This window comes from Myxine glutinosa, chromosome 10, assembly GCF_964187855.1.
Source record: "Myxine glutinosa chromosome 10, kmMyxGlut1.1, whole genome shotgun sequence".
NCBI classification, from domain to species: Eukaryota; Metazoa; Chordata; class Myxini; order Myxiniformes; family Myxinidae; genus Myxine; species Myxine glutinosa.
This window is the reverse complement of record NC_136270.1, coordinates 79167531-79183856: the sequence shown is the minus strand read 5'-3', so window position 1 is coordinate 79183856 and position 16326 is coordinate 79167531. Positions and strand designations below refer to the sequence as shown.

General features: G+C 43.7%; 1 protein-coding gene across 2 annotated transcripts in view; it reads left to right on the top strand.

Annotated features, from left to right (window-relative positions):
• The window catches only part of LOC137417425 (chitin synthase chs-2-like), a 212861-nt gene that overhangs the window by 111248 nt on the left and 85287 nt on the right, over window positions 1-16326 (top strand). For both annotated transcript variants that reach the window (XM_078785804.1, XM_078785805.1), the window contains 3 exons: window positions 161-199; window positions 8023-8055; window positions 8493-8531. In XM_078785804.1, the coding sequence (XP_078641930.1) occupies window positions 161-199; window positions 8023-8055; window positions 8493-8531 (111 nt within the window). The remainder of the gene's footprint in view (window positions 1-160; window positions 200-8022; window positions 8056-8492; window positions 8532-16326) is intronic.

Genomic DNA, 16326 nt, shown 5'->3' with positions numbered 1-16326 from the left:
AGCATATTGTGGACTAAAGGTCAAGATCACCTAAAATCGTATATTTTTTTGTATTTTATTGAGTATGAATGGTTTCAGAAGTGGATGCAGACACATTTTCAGATGCTTTCTTGTTTGTTTTTTTAACTGATGAACTAATAAAAACCTTTGTTTTGTTCAGATTGGACAAGAAACAAGTTCGATTTTCACTGGAAAAAACGTAAGAAATTTAACCTCTATTCCGCATCCATTTCATTTACATTTACATTATTGGCATTTTAGTTGATGTTTATTACTTCTGCCACCTAAGGGTTGTCTGCCTGTCTGTGTGACTGTGAGCTGGATATCTCAAAAAGTTGTGGACGCATTCGGCCAAAACCTGGACACGTTGGGTGTGTGGAAAGGACGAATTGATTCGATTTTGGTGAAGATCCGGATCTGGATGCAAGAGTTTTTACAATTTCCCAAGTGAATCGTCACCATTGAGAGATCGGGCCAAAAACGATACTGTATGAATGATCGTGTTAAGGCCATTTTTCCCCTCCAGAGCAGCGCTTAGCCTTGCGGGCCCCATGACCTCATGGTTCCCTTTTTGAGGCAATGTTTTTAAGGCCAGATTCCCTTCCTGACGCCAACCCTTAGTCGCCTAAATTGGGGTACACACCTGGATCAGTGGATCATCCATCCTAATGGTACTCATTTTGCCGACCTCGGAAGGATGACAGGCTGAGTCACACCCCTCCCCCCCCCCCCCCCCCCCTGGCGTCAATTCAGGGATTCGAAATCAGGATCCTAGGATCCCAAGCCGGCACCCTAACCGCTAAGCCAACACCAGGCTCAAAAAACCTCAAAAAACGATACTGTATGTCACACGATATTTCAAAACGTTGTGCACAGGCTATGACAAAACTTGTTGAATGAGTTGGCTTGGTGACGAGAACAAGCCGATTGGATTTTGGTTGATGGCCGGATACAGGTCCGGCCTATCAGTGGGATACAAAACGTAAACTGTTCAGCCTGGTGGAGGTATGCACTCTACCGAGTACCGTTCTAGTTGTATTCTGTAATTATCACTGTCTGTAAACTTTTGTTTCTCATCCCGCAACCATGTAAGCCCCCGCATACCAATTTTTTCTCAATACAGTAATCTATATAATTATCCTCGCCAGAGGAGAGGGTATTGCATTTGAGTTTGTTTGTTTGTTTGTCCGCACAGAATAAATATTATTTTCTCTGCAACCTTTGGTCCGATTGACAGAAAATTTTCACCATAGGTGCAACTCCACCTGTAGAAATTTTTAATGATAATCATGGCGTCATTGGTCACGTGGTACGGGAGCCATCTTGGAAAAAACGAAAAACTTTGCACCTCTATGTCTCCGAACGTGCTGCCTACAAAAAATCGATACATGGCTCATTGTAAGGAACTCTCCATGGGGAATGACATATGTTAATGATGATGTCATAGGTGCCTCCATTATGACGTCATAATTCGGCAAGTACAAAACTTCATCCGATCAAGATGAAATTTCTTGATTGTCATCTATGGATAAATTGGCGGAGAAAAAATTAATAATGATGACGTCATCGGTCACGTGGTTCGGCCGCCATATTTGCTTTAACACAAAAGCCTTATAAACCACTAAAACCATGTCCTGGAGAGGGTCTGCGATCGCTTATTGCTCTTTCTTGTTATCAGTGTGATGGAAATGCACTGTTGAAATGCACACAAATGTTGTTTCAATGTTGTTTCTTTGTGTAATGCAGAAAGCATCAATAGATTAATTTTACTGTACGATTTTGTTGTTATTTCACAATTTTGTAATTGTACTCGATTTGTTATGACATTCATGAATGAGTGTTCATTGACAAAATTGGTGCAACAATATTGTGACAAACCTTTGAGGAAACTTAGGTAAATGGAATGGTATAGCAGGTTCCTGTTATCTTTTGTGTTTACTCAGAGTTCAGTGATCAACATGCTTTATCTTGTGGCAGAGGCATCATGAAACGGTTTTCAATATTCAGGGTCTGTCAGGGAGGTGTGACGATTTTCAGAAAACTTGTACACAGTTATTTTTAGTCGAATTTCAATATTTTTTTTTTTTAAGACTACATATATAATGCCATGTAATACACTGTAACAAAGACATTTTTAAAATGTAATTCATGTTTGAAAAATGACATCATCTAAATGGCGGCCGTTCTTGTCCAAGCATTCTTGCAGACGCACGGAAAAGTTCCAGCATTTCTCAGCACAGCAGCATCCCTCAGCAGTTCCAGCATTCTTTCTGGGAACGTAAACCGCCATACGAAATCATTCTGCTGCAGTTCTTGAACCACCATGATTTTGTATGCGTGATAATGAAGGTCCAAGTGCAAAATTCGACGAACTGATCTGTCTGACATCCGTAGAGCGCGAGCGTGCCGTACCGCTGACCGACGAGGGCTGGCCTCCACAGCTTGTCGAACCCTTTCGATGTTTTCCGGGGTCCTAACGGTTCGATCACCTCCCCGAGCTGCTCCCGGCCTCACAGATCCAGTTGTCCTGAAGTTTTTTACCCACTTCAATATTGTGTTTCGAGACGGAACGGCGCCACGTTGACCAACATTGAAGTGAGTACGAAATCTGCGCTGTGTAAGCACCACCGAACTACCCGTTTGAATAAACGTCTCAACAACAAAGACGCGATGTTCAATCGTCCACAGCTCCATGGCTACTGAAATGGCGCCTAACAACGAGTAACCAACAGCCATCACGCATGCGCTAGACCCCCCACTTGCATTGTTATACCCAATTCAAACATGAATTACATTTTTAAAATGTCTTTGTTACAGTGTATTAAATGGCATTATATATTGTTACATATTTATGTGAATGTATGTGAATTACTATTCAGGTCTTTGCTTATCAATGTGTAGTCGATTAAGGGTTGTTGTGATTAAAGGGACAAGGAGCCCTTCTGGGAAAAAGGAGACCGGAAACGGAAGAAGAAAAGACACGAGGTCCGGGAGAAGCGACGATTCTTCTTCTTCCTCACCCAGCTCCGACGAGAGTTGGGATCGATATTGAGCAGCGTGGAAAAGCTGCGTTCCCAAGCCCGTCTGGCGAGAGGAGTTACCGGGACGTGTAACTACCCATTTGACACGTCAAGTTGCCGTGGGGCCGTGCACAGACCCAGCGTCCGGCACAGTTCGCCGCACCGTCTACAAGGACGCGTACGGGTCGCACTTTGGGGCCTCGCGCGCGTTGCAAGCGGTGCTTGCTTTGCCCGCTTTGCTTGGCCAGGAGGTGTGCGCTGCAGCCGTGGTTCCCGGTACGGTACGTGCCCGGTGGAAGCACGTCCGCGCGGGGTTCGTTCAACCGCCCGTGTGCGGCGAAGCCGACCATAACCTTGTTCAGGAGGGGCCCAGAGACATTGTGAGGGACAGAGACCAAAGGGGTCGTGAGTACCCAAGGGGTCGGGAGTGGGGAAAGGGGACACACATATATAAGATGGCCATCTTAATCATCTCGGGGATTGATTGTTGATTGTGGATTGTTGATGGTTGTTGATTGTTGATTCCTTGGGGGAATATATTATTGATTACTCGGAATCCTTGGTGTGGGGTTTCTTATGGACTGGAATTCATTTTGATTGCGTTACGAAAGCGTATAAATCATATATCTTTCTGGCGGGGTGCCTCCCACGGTCCGGGGGTCACCGAGACCAGGTAGTTACCGGGAGGACCACGTAACAGAATTGGGGGCTCGTCCAAATTACGATTTGCGGATTCGCAATTGGGTCTACGTCCGGGATCTAAAATTGTATAAAATAATAAAATAATATTTTTATTAATAAAAATTTATTAATTAAGTATTAATTGGTAAATTTTTGGGGAAATTGGGGTAAAGTCTTGGGTGAAGGTTAACAGGTGTTAACGATAGTCACCATGGCGTTTGTGGCACAGAACTTTGCGGTAACACCGAGTGAGGCACAGTTCCGAGCGTTACTAAAGTCGGACCTCTTTAAATTGGCCAAACATTTTAACTTGGAGGTTCGAACTAATGTGAGGAAGGCAGAGTTGCAGACCACGGTGATACAATCTATGGTGGGATTAGGAACATGGGACGAGTTAGCCTGGCAGTGGCTACCCGAAGAACCAGAAGACGTTGAGCTCCGGAAACTGGAGTTGCAATTACGGAGCCAGGAACGGATCAAAGAAGAAGAAAGGAAAGCAGAAAAGGAAAGAGCAGAAGAAGAAAGGAAAGCAGAAAAGGAAAGAGCAGAAGAAGAAAGGAAAGCAGAAAAGGAAAGAGCAGAAGAAGAAAGGAAAGCAGAAAAGGAAAGAGCAGAAGAAGAAAGGAAAGCAGAAGAGAGGAGAGAAGAGAAACGAGCAGAGGAAAGGAGAGTGGAACGAGAACTCCAGGAAAGGTTAGCAGAAGAAGAAAGGAAAGCAGAAAAGGAAAGAGCAGAAGAAGAAAGGAAAGCAGAAGAGAGGAGAGAAGAGAAACAAGCAGAGGAAAGGAGAGTGGAACGAGAACTCCAGGAAAGGTTAGAAGGGAGAAAAGCAGAGGAGAGGAGAGCTGCACGGGACCTCGAAGCAGAGGAGAGAAAAGCGGAAAGGGAATTAAAGGGACGTGACATGGAGCTTCAGCAAGAAATTAAATTCAAGGAGCTGGAGTTAATGAGAGAACGGGGAGAGGTACCACCCTTGCTGACGGGGTCGACACCTCGCCAGAACACCTGGGATGTGGGCAGACATGTGAGGCTGGTTCCACCCTTCAGTGAAAAGGAAGTCGCTAAATTTTTTCCACACTTTGAGAAAGTGGCTCGACAGTTAAACTGGCCGGAGGAGGCCTGGACCATACTAGTGCAAAGTGTGCTTGTGGGAAAAGCTCAAGAGATTTATTCGGCGCTACCAATGGACCAATGTGCAGATTATGAGGTATTGAAGAAGCACATCCTCAAAGCCTATGAGTTGGTTCCGGAAGCTTACCGGCAAAATTCAGGAATGCCAGGGAGAGGGAGAGTGAGACCCATGTGGAGTTTGCCAGAGTGAAAGAAAACATGTTTGATCGGTGGTGTGAGTCAAAAGGAGTCGGGAAAGACTTCAAAACATTGCGTGACTTGATCCTGGTGGAGGAATTTCAACAGTGTGTCCACGAGGACATCAAAGTGTACCTGCAGGAAAAGAAAGTACCGAAGTTGTGGGACGCAGCCACCATGGCAGATGATTATGCCTTAACACACCGGATAGGGGTCCACGAACCTAACTCCTCGCCTAGATCTCCGCAGGGGAGGTGGGGAACAGCAGGTGCGGAGAACGACAATACATGGCGGCGGCCTCGAGAGGATTATGGGGACAACGCGGATACCCCACCTGTTCGAAATCAGAGGGCTGGGGGCCCAAGACAAACTTATATTTCGGGGGGCCCGAGGCAGACCACGAGTTTTTCCTCCGGGCCTACTTGCGCTTTTTGCAAGAAACCTGGACACTTGATGTCCAGTTGTTACCGCATGAAAAGGGAAGACCCAGAGCAGAGTCCGACTATTACCACTCCGAATGCGATGGCAAGCGTAAGAAATCGCCCACAGAAGAGTTACCGACCATTTATTTATGAGGGGTTGGTCTCACTCAAGGGAGACTTGACTAACCCAAGACCGGTTAGGGTTTTGAGGGACACAGGAGCCCATCAATCCTTAATGCTTGAAGGCATTTTGCCATTGTCAAAGAGTATCGCAACGGGTGATAGTGTTCGGTTACAAGGGATCGGTGGCTGTGTTAGTGCCCCACTTCATGTCATCCATTTGGAATCCGATTTGGTGTCAGGACCGGTCACCGTCGGTTTACAAGCCACGCTTCCTGTAGAGGGAGTATCTGTGATTATTGGGAATGATTTGGCCGGGGGGCAAATTTATGGTAACCCGAGGGTTGGTAAAGAGCACAGCAGGGAAAATAACACCCCACCAGCTCGGGATGGCGACAAAAGTTCCAAGTTATTTGTAGGGGGACTGAACTTCAACACAGAGGAAGAAGTTCTGACCTCTGTCTTCAACAGATATGGGCTGCTGGTGGAAGTGCGGGTGGTAAAAGACAGGGAAACGCAACGGTCAAGAGGGTTCGGCTTTGTCACGTTTGCAAGCACAAGAGATGCCAGGGAGGCAGAGAAGAATTGGAATGGTAAGGATTTGGAGGGTCGGACCATAACAGTAGGGAAGGCATTTCGTAGGCGTCGAGAGGTCTACAGAAGAGGACAACTTGGCAGTAGTTTTGGGGTTGGCAGCAGCCGATATTACTATGGAGGCTCCCAGAGTTACGGCACCTCCCGAAAAAATGAATGTCAGAGCACTGGCCGAGAAGGAGACCGCCAGTCAGGTAACGGCTGGGACAAGTGGTCCCACCGTAACTGTTAGGAGTCTGGAGAAGTTGAAGCACTATATATACGGGGGAGCCGCCGAGCCGGGGCTCCTACACGGACTAACCGTGAACGCCACGTTCTTAAAGGCGTCCAGGTAGTGAACTTTCCTCCCCGGACTAACCGTGAACTCCACATTCCTTAAGGCGTCCATGTAGGGAATACTCCGCTGGGCCTCCCGAAAAAGTGCTATAGAGAGGTTTAAATTTGGGGGCTTTGGTCACCACCTCTTAACCGTCATTCAAGAGAAACTAGAAGTGGTTGACGCTTGGTCCAGAGGGAATTAATCTAGGGGATTGTGTGAAATTTTGTTGCTTTATTTTTAAGTGATGACTGTGCCCGGGGGGAACTGATGAGTTGGGGGGGGGGGGGGGCGTGAGTTATCTGGTTTGTTTATCCAAGTTGGCCGGCAAAGAAAGTTTTCGCTGGGTTCAAACTTTCTTTCTTGAAGGGGGGGAGTGTTACATATTTATGTGAATGTATGTGAATTACTATTCAGGTCTTTGCTTATCAATGTGTAGTCGATTAAGGGTTGTTGTGATTAAAGGGTCAGGAGCCCTTCTGGGAAAAAGGAGACCGGAAACGGAAGAAGAAAAGACACGAGGTCCGGGAGAAGCGACGATTCTTCTTCTTCCTCACCCAGCTCCGACGAGAGTTGGGATCGATATTGAGCAACGTGGAAAAGCTGCGTTCCCAAGCCCGTCTGGCGAGAGGAGTTACCGGGACGTGTAACTACCCTTTTGACACGTCAAGTTCCCGTGGGGCCGTGCACAGACCCAGCGTCCGGCACAGTTCGCCGCACCGTCTACAAGGACGCGTACGGGTCGCACTTTGGGGCCTCGCGCGCGTTGCAAGCGGTGCTTGCTTTGCCCGCTTTGCTTGGCCAGGAGGTGTGCGCTGCAGCCGTGGTTCCCGGTACGGTACGTGCCCGGTGGAAGCACGTCCGCCCGGGGTTCGTTCAACCGCCCGTGTGCGGCGAAGCCGACCATAACCTTGTTCAGGAGGGGCCCAGAGACATTGTGAGGGACAGAGACCAAAGGGGTCGTGAGTACCCAAGGGGTCGGGAGTGGGGAAAGGGGACACACATATATAAGATGGCCATCTTAATCATCTCGGGGATTGATTGTTGATTGTGGATTGTTGATGGTTGTTGATTGTTGATTCCTTGGGGGAATATATTATTGATTACTCGGAATCCTTGGTGTGGGGTTTCTTATGGACTGGAATTCATCTTGATTGCGTTATGAAAGCGTATAAATCATATATCTTTCTGGCGGGGTGCCTCCCACGGTCCGGGGGTCACCGAGACCAGGTAGTTACCGGGAGGACCATGTAACAGAATGTAGTCTTTAAAAAAAATAAAAATTGAAATTCGACTAAAAATAACTGTGTACGAGTTTTCTGAAAATCGTCACACCTCCCATAGAAAACCCCACAATGTCACTTTTCAAATATATGACATAAACAGGATTTTGATTTGTTTTTGAAGAAAAGTAATTAACACAAACATGGAATTCTGATCATGTGTTTGTTTCATTTTGAATCAAAAAATGGGAGTTATACTTAAGTTTCATGGACGTATGACAAACTTACACTTGAACATGAAAAATATGGTTTATTGTACTTAAAATTTTCTTTTTTAGGAAAGAAAGGAGAGGAACAACCTTTGATGAAATGTGAGAAATCATTATTGTACTTCCCCGTTCTTGTGATTGTTGAAGTCACACCCATTGGGGCCAATTGTTTTTTTATACATAATATGTATAAAGTGTCAGAATGTTGTCAGAATGTTGTTTTATACATAAGTGTCAGAATGTTGACACCTTGCACTATCATAACACAGACATATCCTTTTCCTTTCTTCTTGTTTTCCCCTTTCTTCACTCTTCAATTTCATTTGTTTGTTTTTCAATTTCTATCTTTTCAAAACAACCAGTTACCCTTGCTTCCCACGCTTCCCTCCTGAATTCTGCATTTTGAATAAATGAGTGGCTGCTAAACTGTAAATTGAAAACATCTCTGCTTAATATTGTTTAATTACCTCGAAATTTGAAAATGATTTTATCTATCTTTGCCTAAACAATAAAATATTCTCCTTTGTTGTTTTATTCAGGTCGGAGAAGAAACAAATGAGGCAAACATTAGGAAGAAAGTGAGAAAATCCACTTGTTTTTGAGTTTGTGAATAATTATCGTAATCTTCAAGTCATTTATCTCAAGTTTGTCACTTGCTGACATGAGTGTTCACTTTAATATATTAACCTGACCAAGAAAGTTGTAATACTGTATATATCACTAGCACAGTACCCACCATCCTGTTTGCACACCACTCAACAGGTGGAGTTTGTTCATTGCTTGCTGAAAAAACGTAGTCTGTATATTGCAAGAATATTCCATGGATGTTTGTGTGTGTGCATCAATGGGTCTAGAGGGTCTATATGTCTCCGGTGTAAAGGTCGAAATAGTCGATGTGGTTTAAAGGATTTATAGAGGCCTAAAAGGTCTATGGGGTCTAAAAGATCCAAAGGGTATGTTAAAACATTAGTTGGGGTCTAAAGTATGGAACAGGGTCGTAATGGTCAAGGGTTCTAAAGGATCTTAAAGGGTCTAAAATATCTAAAGGGTCTAAATGGTCTTTTTAAGGGTGTTAGGATTATAAAGGGCCTTAAGGGTCTTATGAGTCTAAAGGGTATTCGGTTTCTTCAGGGTCTTAAAGGGTCTTTGGATAATAAAGGGACGAGAGTGTCTTAGGGGTCATAACCATCCATTCGTGTGGCAGGACTTTGGACATGATTAGTAACATGCAAAAGGGGTTTGAGATACCCCGCCGCAGTAAAGGAGGGATAAGGGATCTTAGTGGTATTTAGGGGTCTTATTGGTCTGAAGGGTCTTCAGGGTCTGAGGAGGTATTAAGGGTCTTAAGGAGTCTAAAGGTTCTAAATGGTCTTGGGGTATTACGGGGTGTCAAGGGATCTAAAGACATAGATGGGTCTGGAACTCAAAACAACAACGTCTGCAAAACACAGCCTTTCCTTTCTGTAATTTGTCCAAAGCCCCCACTTCTCTTTCTCTCTCTTTCTCTTTCTCTCTCTCTCTCTCTCTCTCTCTCTCTCTCTGATGCATCACCATCTTCATAGAGCATCGGTACCATCGGCACAGCTTCCTGAGCAAGGGATATACTGGCTGGTTTGCCATTGCCTTCCCAGCAGAAGTTATGACAGGCATTTGGAATTTGTTCATGGTGCCACCTATTAGGCCAGCAATATCTTGCAAACTCTTCACAAAGGACACTGTGGGGATCTTTAATTTCCACCAACTAATGCCGGCAGACAGGATTCCCAGTTTAACATCTATCTGGCACACACTGATGAATCGCAATATCTGTGAGACACTGGGATGACAGTTTATAGCCAGGTCGGAATTCGAACCCATGCTAGACAACAGTCTAGACCAGGGGTCGGCAATCTTTTTGACATGAAGTGCCAGTTTGAAATGTTCTTGTTAATTAGTGTGCCATATCAACATTAAGTTTAACATTAAGTTTAATTTTGACACCACATCAAAAAAATATTTCCAACAGACATGGAATTTTATTTCATCCATATCGGCTACATGCATAGCAACAATATTTTAAAGAAACATTTACCGAACATCTACCGAACCTGAACCGCTTCACTGCAATTCCTGTGGGAAATGTGAGCGGGAGGCCGTACCGTCAATCAAACTAAACAAGCATTCTGAGTATTGCACTGCAAAACATGTCCCCTACCAGCATTGGTAGCACTGTCATAGAAGACAGCATTATGACTCACCGCACTCCAAATTATAGTCTGGAAAACTGTTGGGGAAATTCCCAAAGTTCAAAGTGCCATAACTTTGTCAAAAATGATCGAAACGTCGTGAAGTTGGAACTTGATCTGTAACTTGTCATGACGAAACCATGTACCAAGTTTGAAATCATTAGCATTAAGAGTTTAGAAAAAAAAGTCCGGAAAGCTGTTCTTTGCGTGACGGACTGACGGATCGACAGACTGACAGACGGAGGGATGGAGTGCAAACCGATAGTCCCTTACGGTGTACACCGGTAGGGGGCTAATAAGACAGGCCGCGTGTTACGAGAAAAACTACTACCCCCATTTTCCTTACTACCACCCCATAAAAAACTCAAAATAATGACGAGATCAATATTAAAACGCAGAAGGCAGCCTGAATGATAACAAAGAGTGGAGATGCAACCGCTGACCACCGGATGTTAACAGCACAGCCGCTCTTACAGCACCTCAGGTTGCCGCGAACGGCATATCGGAAGGCACCAAGCCTGCATCTCCTGTTTTATATCTGCGATTATTATACAATTCAGAATAATGATGATTAATAATATTAAAACTCAGAAACCAGTCCAAATAATAATAATGAGTGGAGATGCAGCCTCGGACCATCTGCTGTGAACAACACCACAGTTCTTACAGCACATCCGGTTGCCGCGAATATTGTGTTTGAATGCGCCAGGCCGGCATCTCATGTTGTGCATCTTTGATTTATTATTCCAGTAATAGAATTTGGAATTGGAATGGTGACTCTGCTCTGATCCATCTACCTCATCACCCTGCACAATCACACCGGGATACTGTTATAGTGCAACACGCACAACAGCCAATGGCTGTTCAATAGGTGATTTGGCATGCAGCGGAGAGGGCACTGCTTTCGCCAGTGCGCCAATGACTACGCTGCCGCGTGCCAATGGTGGCACGCGTGCCTAAGGTTGCCGACCCCTGGTCTAGACCATCCTGACCTAAAGCCCCCACTATTCCTCTCCTATTACCATGATATCTTAAATTGTTTCCCTTTGTAATCTGGTGATGTTTCTTTTATAAATCATTCTGCAGCTCCGAAACCAGCAAAAATATAACGCACTCTCACCTCGAATAAGCTTATCCAAAACCTCCATTTTCTCAGTCAGACATCAATTCAAATATATTAAATCATTTTTTAAAATTGAAAAATTAAAAAAAACTTTAACATTCACAATAAAAATTGTTAAGGACAATAATAACTGAAAACAAGAATTTATTACGATTACACTGAACAAAGTGTTGATGTGGAGAAGTGTTGGTGGTACAGTACAGTACTGTATGCCCTGCATGTCTCAGTTACTACCTGCACCGCAGCAGCGCCGCTGATTTACAAATACAGGTGTAAAGTCGAATTCATATGTGCAAAGTCTAAACTGTTCACAATAATCATTTCTTTTCTCCATCGTTTTACACTTCAGTCATTATTAATAGTGCACGAGAAACAACAAAAGGCTCTTGGTGGGAGATTAACTCGGCTCAAAACGGCGATTGGTCAAAATTAATCACCTCGATAACTAAATCGGTACACAAGAGGTTGCTCGCGTTTGGTCAAAACCCACGAAATTCAAAGCCACAATATTTAAGGGTTTAGTGTATACATGATATGCTTTTGTCACAATATGCTTAATATTATCATAATATGCATAATATTGCCGTGTGACTACCCTTGGTGAACACCTTAGGGTAGCACGGATGACCAAACGAGCTGTTACTCCGAGGTGTTCATTTAAATAGCGGATAATACGCATGGGGGAGCAAGAGGGAGAGAGGAAACCGGAGCCTTACCTGAACGGCTTCCACCTGACGTCTTCACCTGTAATAAATAACTCAAACCACACGAAAATGTACTGTACAAAAATACCGGCTTTGTTAAAGAAATACCGGTAATCAAATAATGCACGATAAAATAAAACTAAATTCCTAAATTGAGCGCTCTCACAACAGACCCAAACACAGACAAAGGTAAAACTAACGTTATATAAAATAAATGTTTGTGGTTGGCACTTAGCTTTCCTTGCTCTGCTTAAACCCCCGTCACGAGTCGTCCAGGCCCCATGTCCCTACGCGGGAAACGCACGCCGGTTGGTGCCAAATCGTGGATGAAAAAGTCGCCCTCCACCAGACCTTCTTTCCTCGTTGTGTGTCGTTCTTCCGACCGCCAAACCTCCCGATGTTCCCGCACCGGAGTGCTCGAAACTCCGGCCGTTCGATGTTGCAGAGGGAATGAACTATCCCACTTGTGCCGACACATGGAACCAGGAACGAATCCATGAACGAATGAACCAAGCCCAAAGAGCGATGCCAAGACGAGGAGACGGCCAGTCAATCCACCATCCAGCCAGGAGAGAGCCACCCACGATCCAGCAACCGAGCGAGCGATGTTAGGATCACCAGTCTTTTATAATCCATACCCTGACGTCATCCTCATCCTAATCCAACCAGTCTGTGCCAACTCGCCCGCTCCAGAACGTTCTCGCTGATGTCATCCTTCCACCAATCCCCAAGCGCCTCGCACTCCCTCTAACCAATCACTGCTCTTGGGGGTGTGGCCCCACGGACCTGCCTGCTTCGATGAGCTTCCAAAGTCAATGTCATCAGCGTCAGCGCTCAATGTCCTGGCTTCCAGTAGGTTTTTAATTAGGGTGTTTAAATGCGCGCGATTGGCTAGTGACTATGGTATGGTGCCAAAAGGGACATAGGAAATAAATTACAGAGGTAACCACCTACAAGGCATAAATTACCCATAATCCCTGAGCTAATTAACATACCCCACCTCTCGTATTGGGGACGAAGATACACCTTACATGACATCCGGGCTAATACAAATTCCCTAATTATTACAGTGGTTCTTCTTCTTCATTGCGGCATACAGAGCATGCTAATTTATGCACTCTACCTGGTCTATGGTATCCCTACCCCTACAAACGTAACAATATGTATAACATAATATGCTTTTTTCAGCTAGTGATGCGCTCAAATCCCACTCATCCGAAGGGTGGGTACACTGATAGTTTGAATATAATTTGCATATTGGGTCACTGAATTGGTTCACCATTCAAAAGCTGGAAGCTTATTTTGTTTGAGGTCAAAAGGTCAAGGTCGCATAAAATCGTACATTTTCTTCTCATTGACCTGATATTTGAACATGATTTGCATATTGCATCACTGAATTGGTTTACCAAACCTCAGAACGATTGATTTAGCGGTTTTGACATGTCAACGGTTTCCATGACAATTTCACCACATTAAAATTAAATGGGACTTTTTGTGATGTTATTTTGCCATACCTCAATCATTTTTCAATATGTCAAATTATTGAAACCTGGTGTTGGCTTAGCGGTTAGGGTGCCGGCTTGGGATCCTAGGGTCCTGGGTTCTGAATCCTGGTCGATTGCTGAATTAACGCCAGGGGGGTTGACTCAGCCTGTCATCCTTCCAAGGTCGGCAAATTGAGTACCAGCTTGCTGGGATGAATGCTCTCGGTGTGTACCCCGGTTTAGAATAGGTACACTGTGTCCCTGCACATCGTAAGAGGCGACTAAGGGTTGGCGTCAGGAAGGGCATCCGGCCATAAAAACATTGCCTCAAACAGGGAACCATGATTGTCATGGGGCCCGCAAGGCTAACCCCCGCTCTAGCGGAGAAAATGGCCTTAAAACGATCATTCATTCATTCATTCATTCATATTGAAACCTACACATCTTATTGTACGCATGTGTATCATATATGTGTAAAATCCGGTCAAAATTAGTAAAAGATGAAGGTCAAGGCCATCCAAAACATATAAAACACCTATTAGGCTGCAATTAGAAAACTCTCGAGTCAAATTTTTGTATTACATTGAATCATGGAAAACGCTTGATTCGGTCATTGTTTTGAAATTGTCAATTTACTGTTTCCATGGCAACAATTTGTATTTCGCAAGTACCATGCTGTGCTTTTTGTACTGTGTTGTGCGTGTTGTGCTGTGTGCAAATACGAAACCTTTCTTGTTTTGTTTGTTTGTTTATTTATGTATTTATTTATTATAAAAGCCTGTATGTCCTTTGTCTTGATAAGTCGATGTCTGTTCTGGTGATGCTGTCTCGTCCTATTTTAATAAATTATCTATTTCTTTAAGATGACACATTCTCCTGGTTCCTTAATGAGCTTTTCCTTAATGGTTCAATTAAGTTAATTGTATTCCTGATAATGAGCGTATTTAGAACGCTCGCTTTTTGCTCGTTAAAAATGCTGATCATCCTCCATATTAAATTGAGCCTACAGCACGGCCATTCTGGGAGATGGCGTGCTGAGTTCAGGGGCATCTGATCACATTCACTGCGAGACGTCAATGGCCCCACAGTGGCTTTCAAACAAGTAGGCGTTTGTGTGCTGGTACCCTGGCTTTGTTTCAAAATCCTGCGTTAATGTACATGGATACTATATCACAAGTAGAACCATCCATACTTCAATCATGATGCAACCAGCAGACAGATTTCATAATGGAATCCTTGTCCAACATGCATTTGCTTTAAGATTGCTGCAATCTGCATGCTTCACGATGCTGCAACTCAAGGTCATATCCCATATTCTGTGTTGATTTTGGCAATCTATATTATAATAGCCGTAGATGATTCTGTCTGTCTGTCTGTCTATCTGTTGGGTGTCTGTCCGGGGTGTGGCTTACTCGGTTTGCAGAGTAGCTCCACCCATAGCTCCACCCATTCTGGGAGTGGCTATAAACAAATATCCACCATTTTATTAACTCGCATAGCTTTGAGTCCTGTTTTGTAGGCCCGTGGTGTCTTGCTCTCCCCCAGTTTTATTTCAAATCAAATTCGATAAATCATTTCATTTTTCACAGTCGCTAACATAGTTTTAGACTCGGTTGAAAAACAAACGGGAAGAAAATCCGATGAAAGTTGCCGTTTATAGAACGAAATGAATTCTCAAAGGCCTGTAACTTCAAGGCCATTGAGTCTCTCTCACGCCTTTATCTCCAATCTAACTCACCATATGATTTCATTTTTATCGATGGTTTTACTTTTAGACTCGGTGTCAGCAATAATTGAGAACAATCCACACACGCGGGAAAATGCAGAGATATATTTTTTAAAATCGCGTCATGGTGTATCATACACCGCCCAACATGACACCGACGGCAATGTGTCGATATCTATTTTAAATTCGATATATCATTTCATTTTTCACAGTCGCTAACATAGTTTTAGACTCGGTTGAAAAAAAACGAGAAGAAAATCCGATGAAAGTTGCCGTTTATAGAACGAAATGAATTCTCAAATGCCTGTAACTTCAAGGCCATTGAGTCTCTCTCACGCCTTTATCTCCAATCTAACTCACCATATGATTTCATTTTTATCGATGGTTTTAGAGTCGGTGTCAGCAATAATTGAGAACATTCCACACACGCGGGAAAATGCAGATATATTTTTTAAAATCGCGTCATGGTGTATCATACACCGCCTAACATGACACCGACGGCAACGTGTCGATACATATTAAAAATTCGATATATCATTTCATTTTTCACAGTCGCTAACATAGTTTTCGACTCGGTTGAAAAAAAACGGGAAGGAAATCCAATGAAAGTTGCCGTTTATAGAACGAAATGAATTCTCAAACGCCTGTAACTTCAACTTCAAGGCCATTGAGTCTCTCTCACGCCTTTATCTCCAATCTAACTCACCATATGATTTCATTTTTATCGATGGTTTTGGACTCGGTGTCAGCAATAATTGAGAACATTCCACACACGCGGGAAAATGCAGAGATATATTTTTAAAAATCGCGTCATGGTGTATCATACACCGCCCAACATGACACCGACGGCAACGTGTCGATATATATTAAAAATTCGCTTTTGCTTTTCCGTTAAGATATATTACTTTTTCGTTTGATGACAGTCGTCACAAAAACGTCAACAATGATGCCGACATATATTTCTTCGTTTTTATTTAATTCAACATTATTAGCCGGAAGTAAAATATGTTTCAGGAAATTACCGAGAGATATTTCTTCGTTTTTTAAAATTAGTTATGTGCGAATACACTTTAAATAGGTTTATTTGAAATCTTTAATTTTCCACAATATA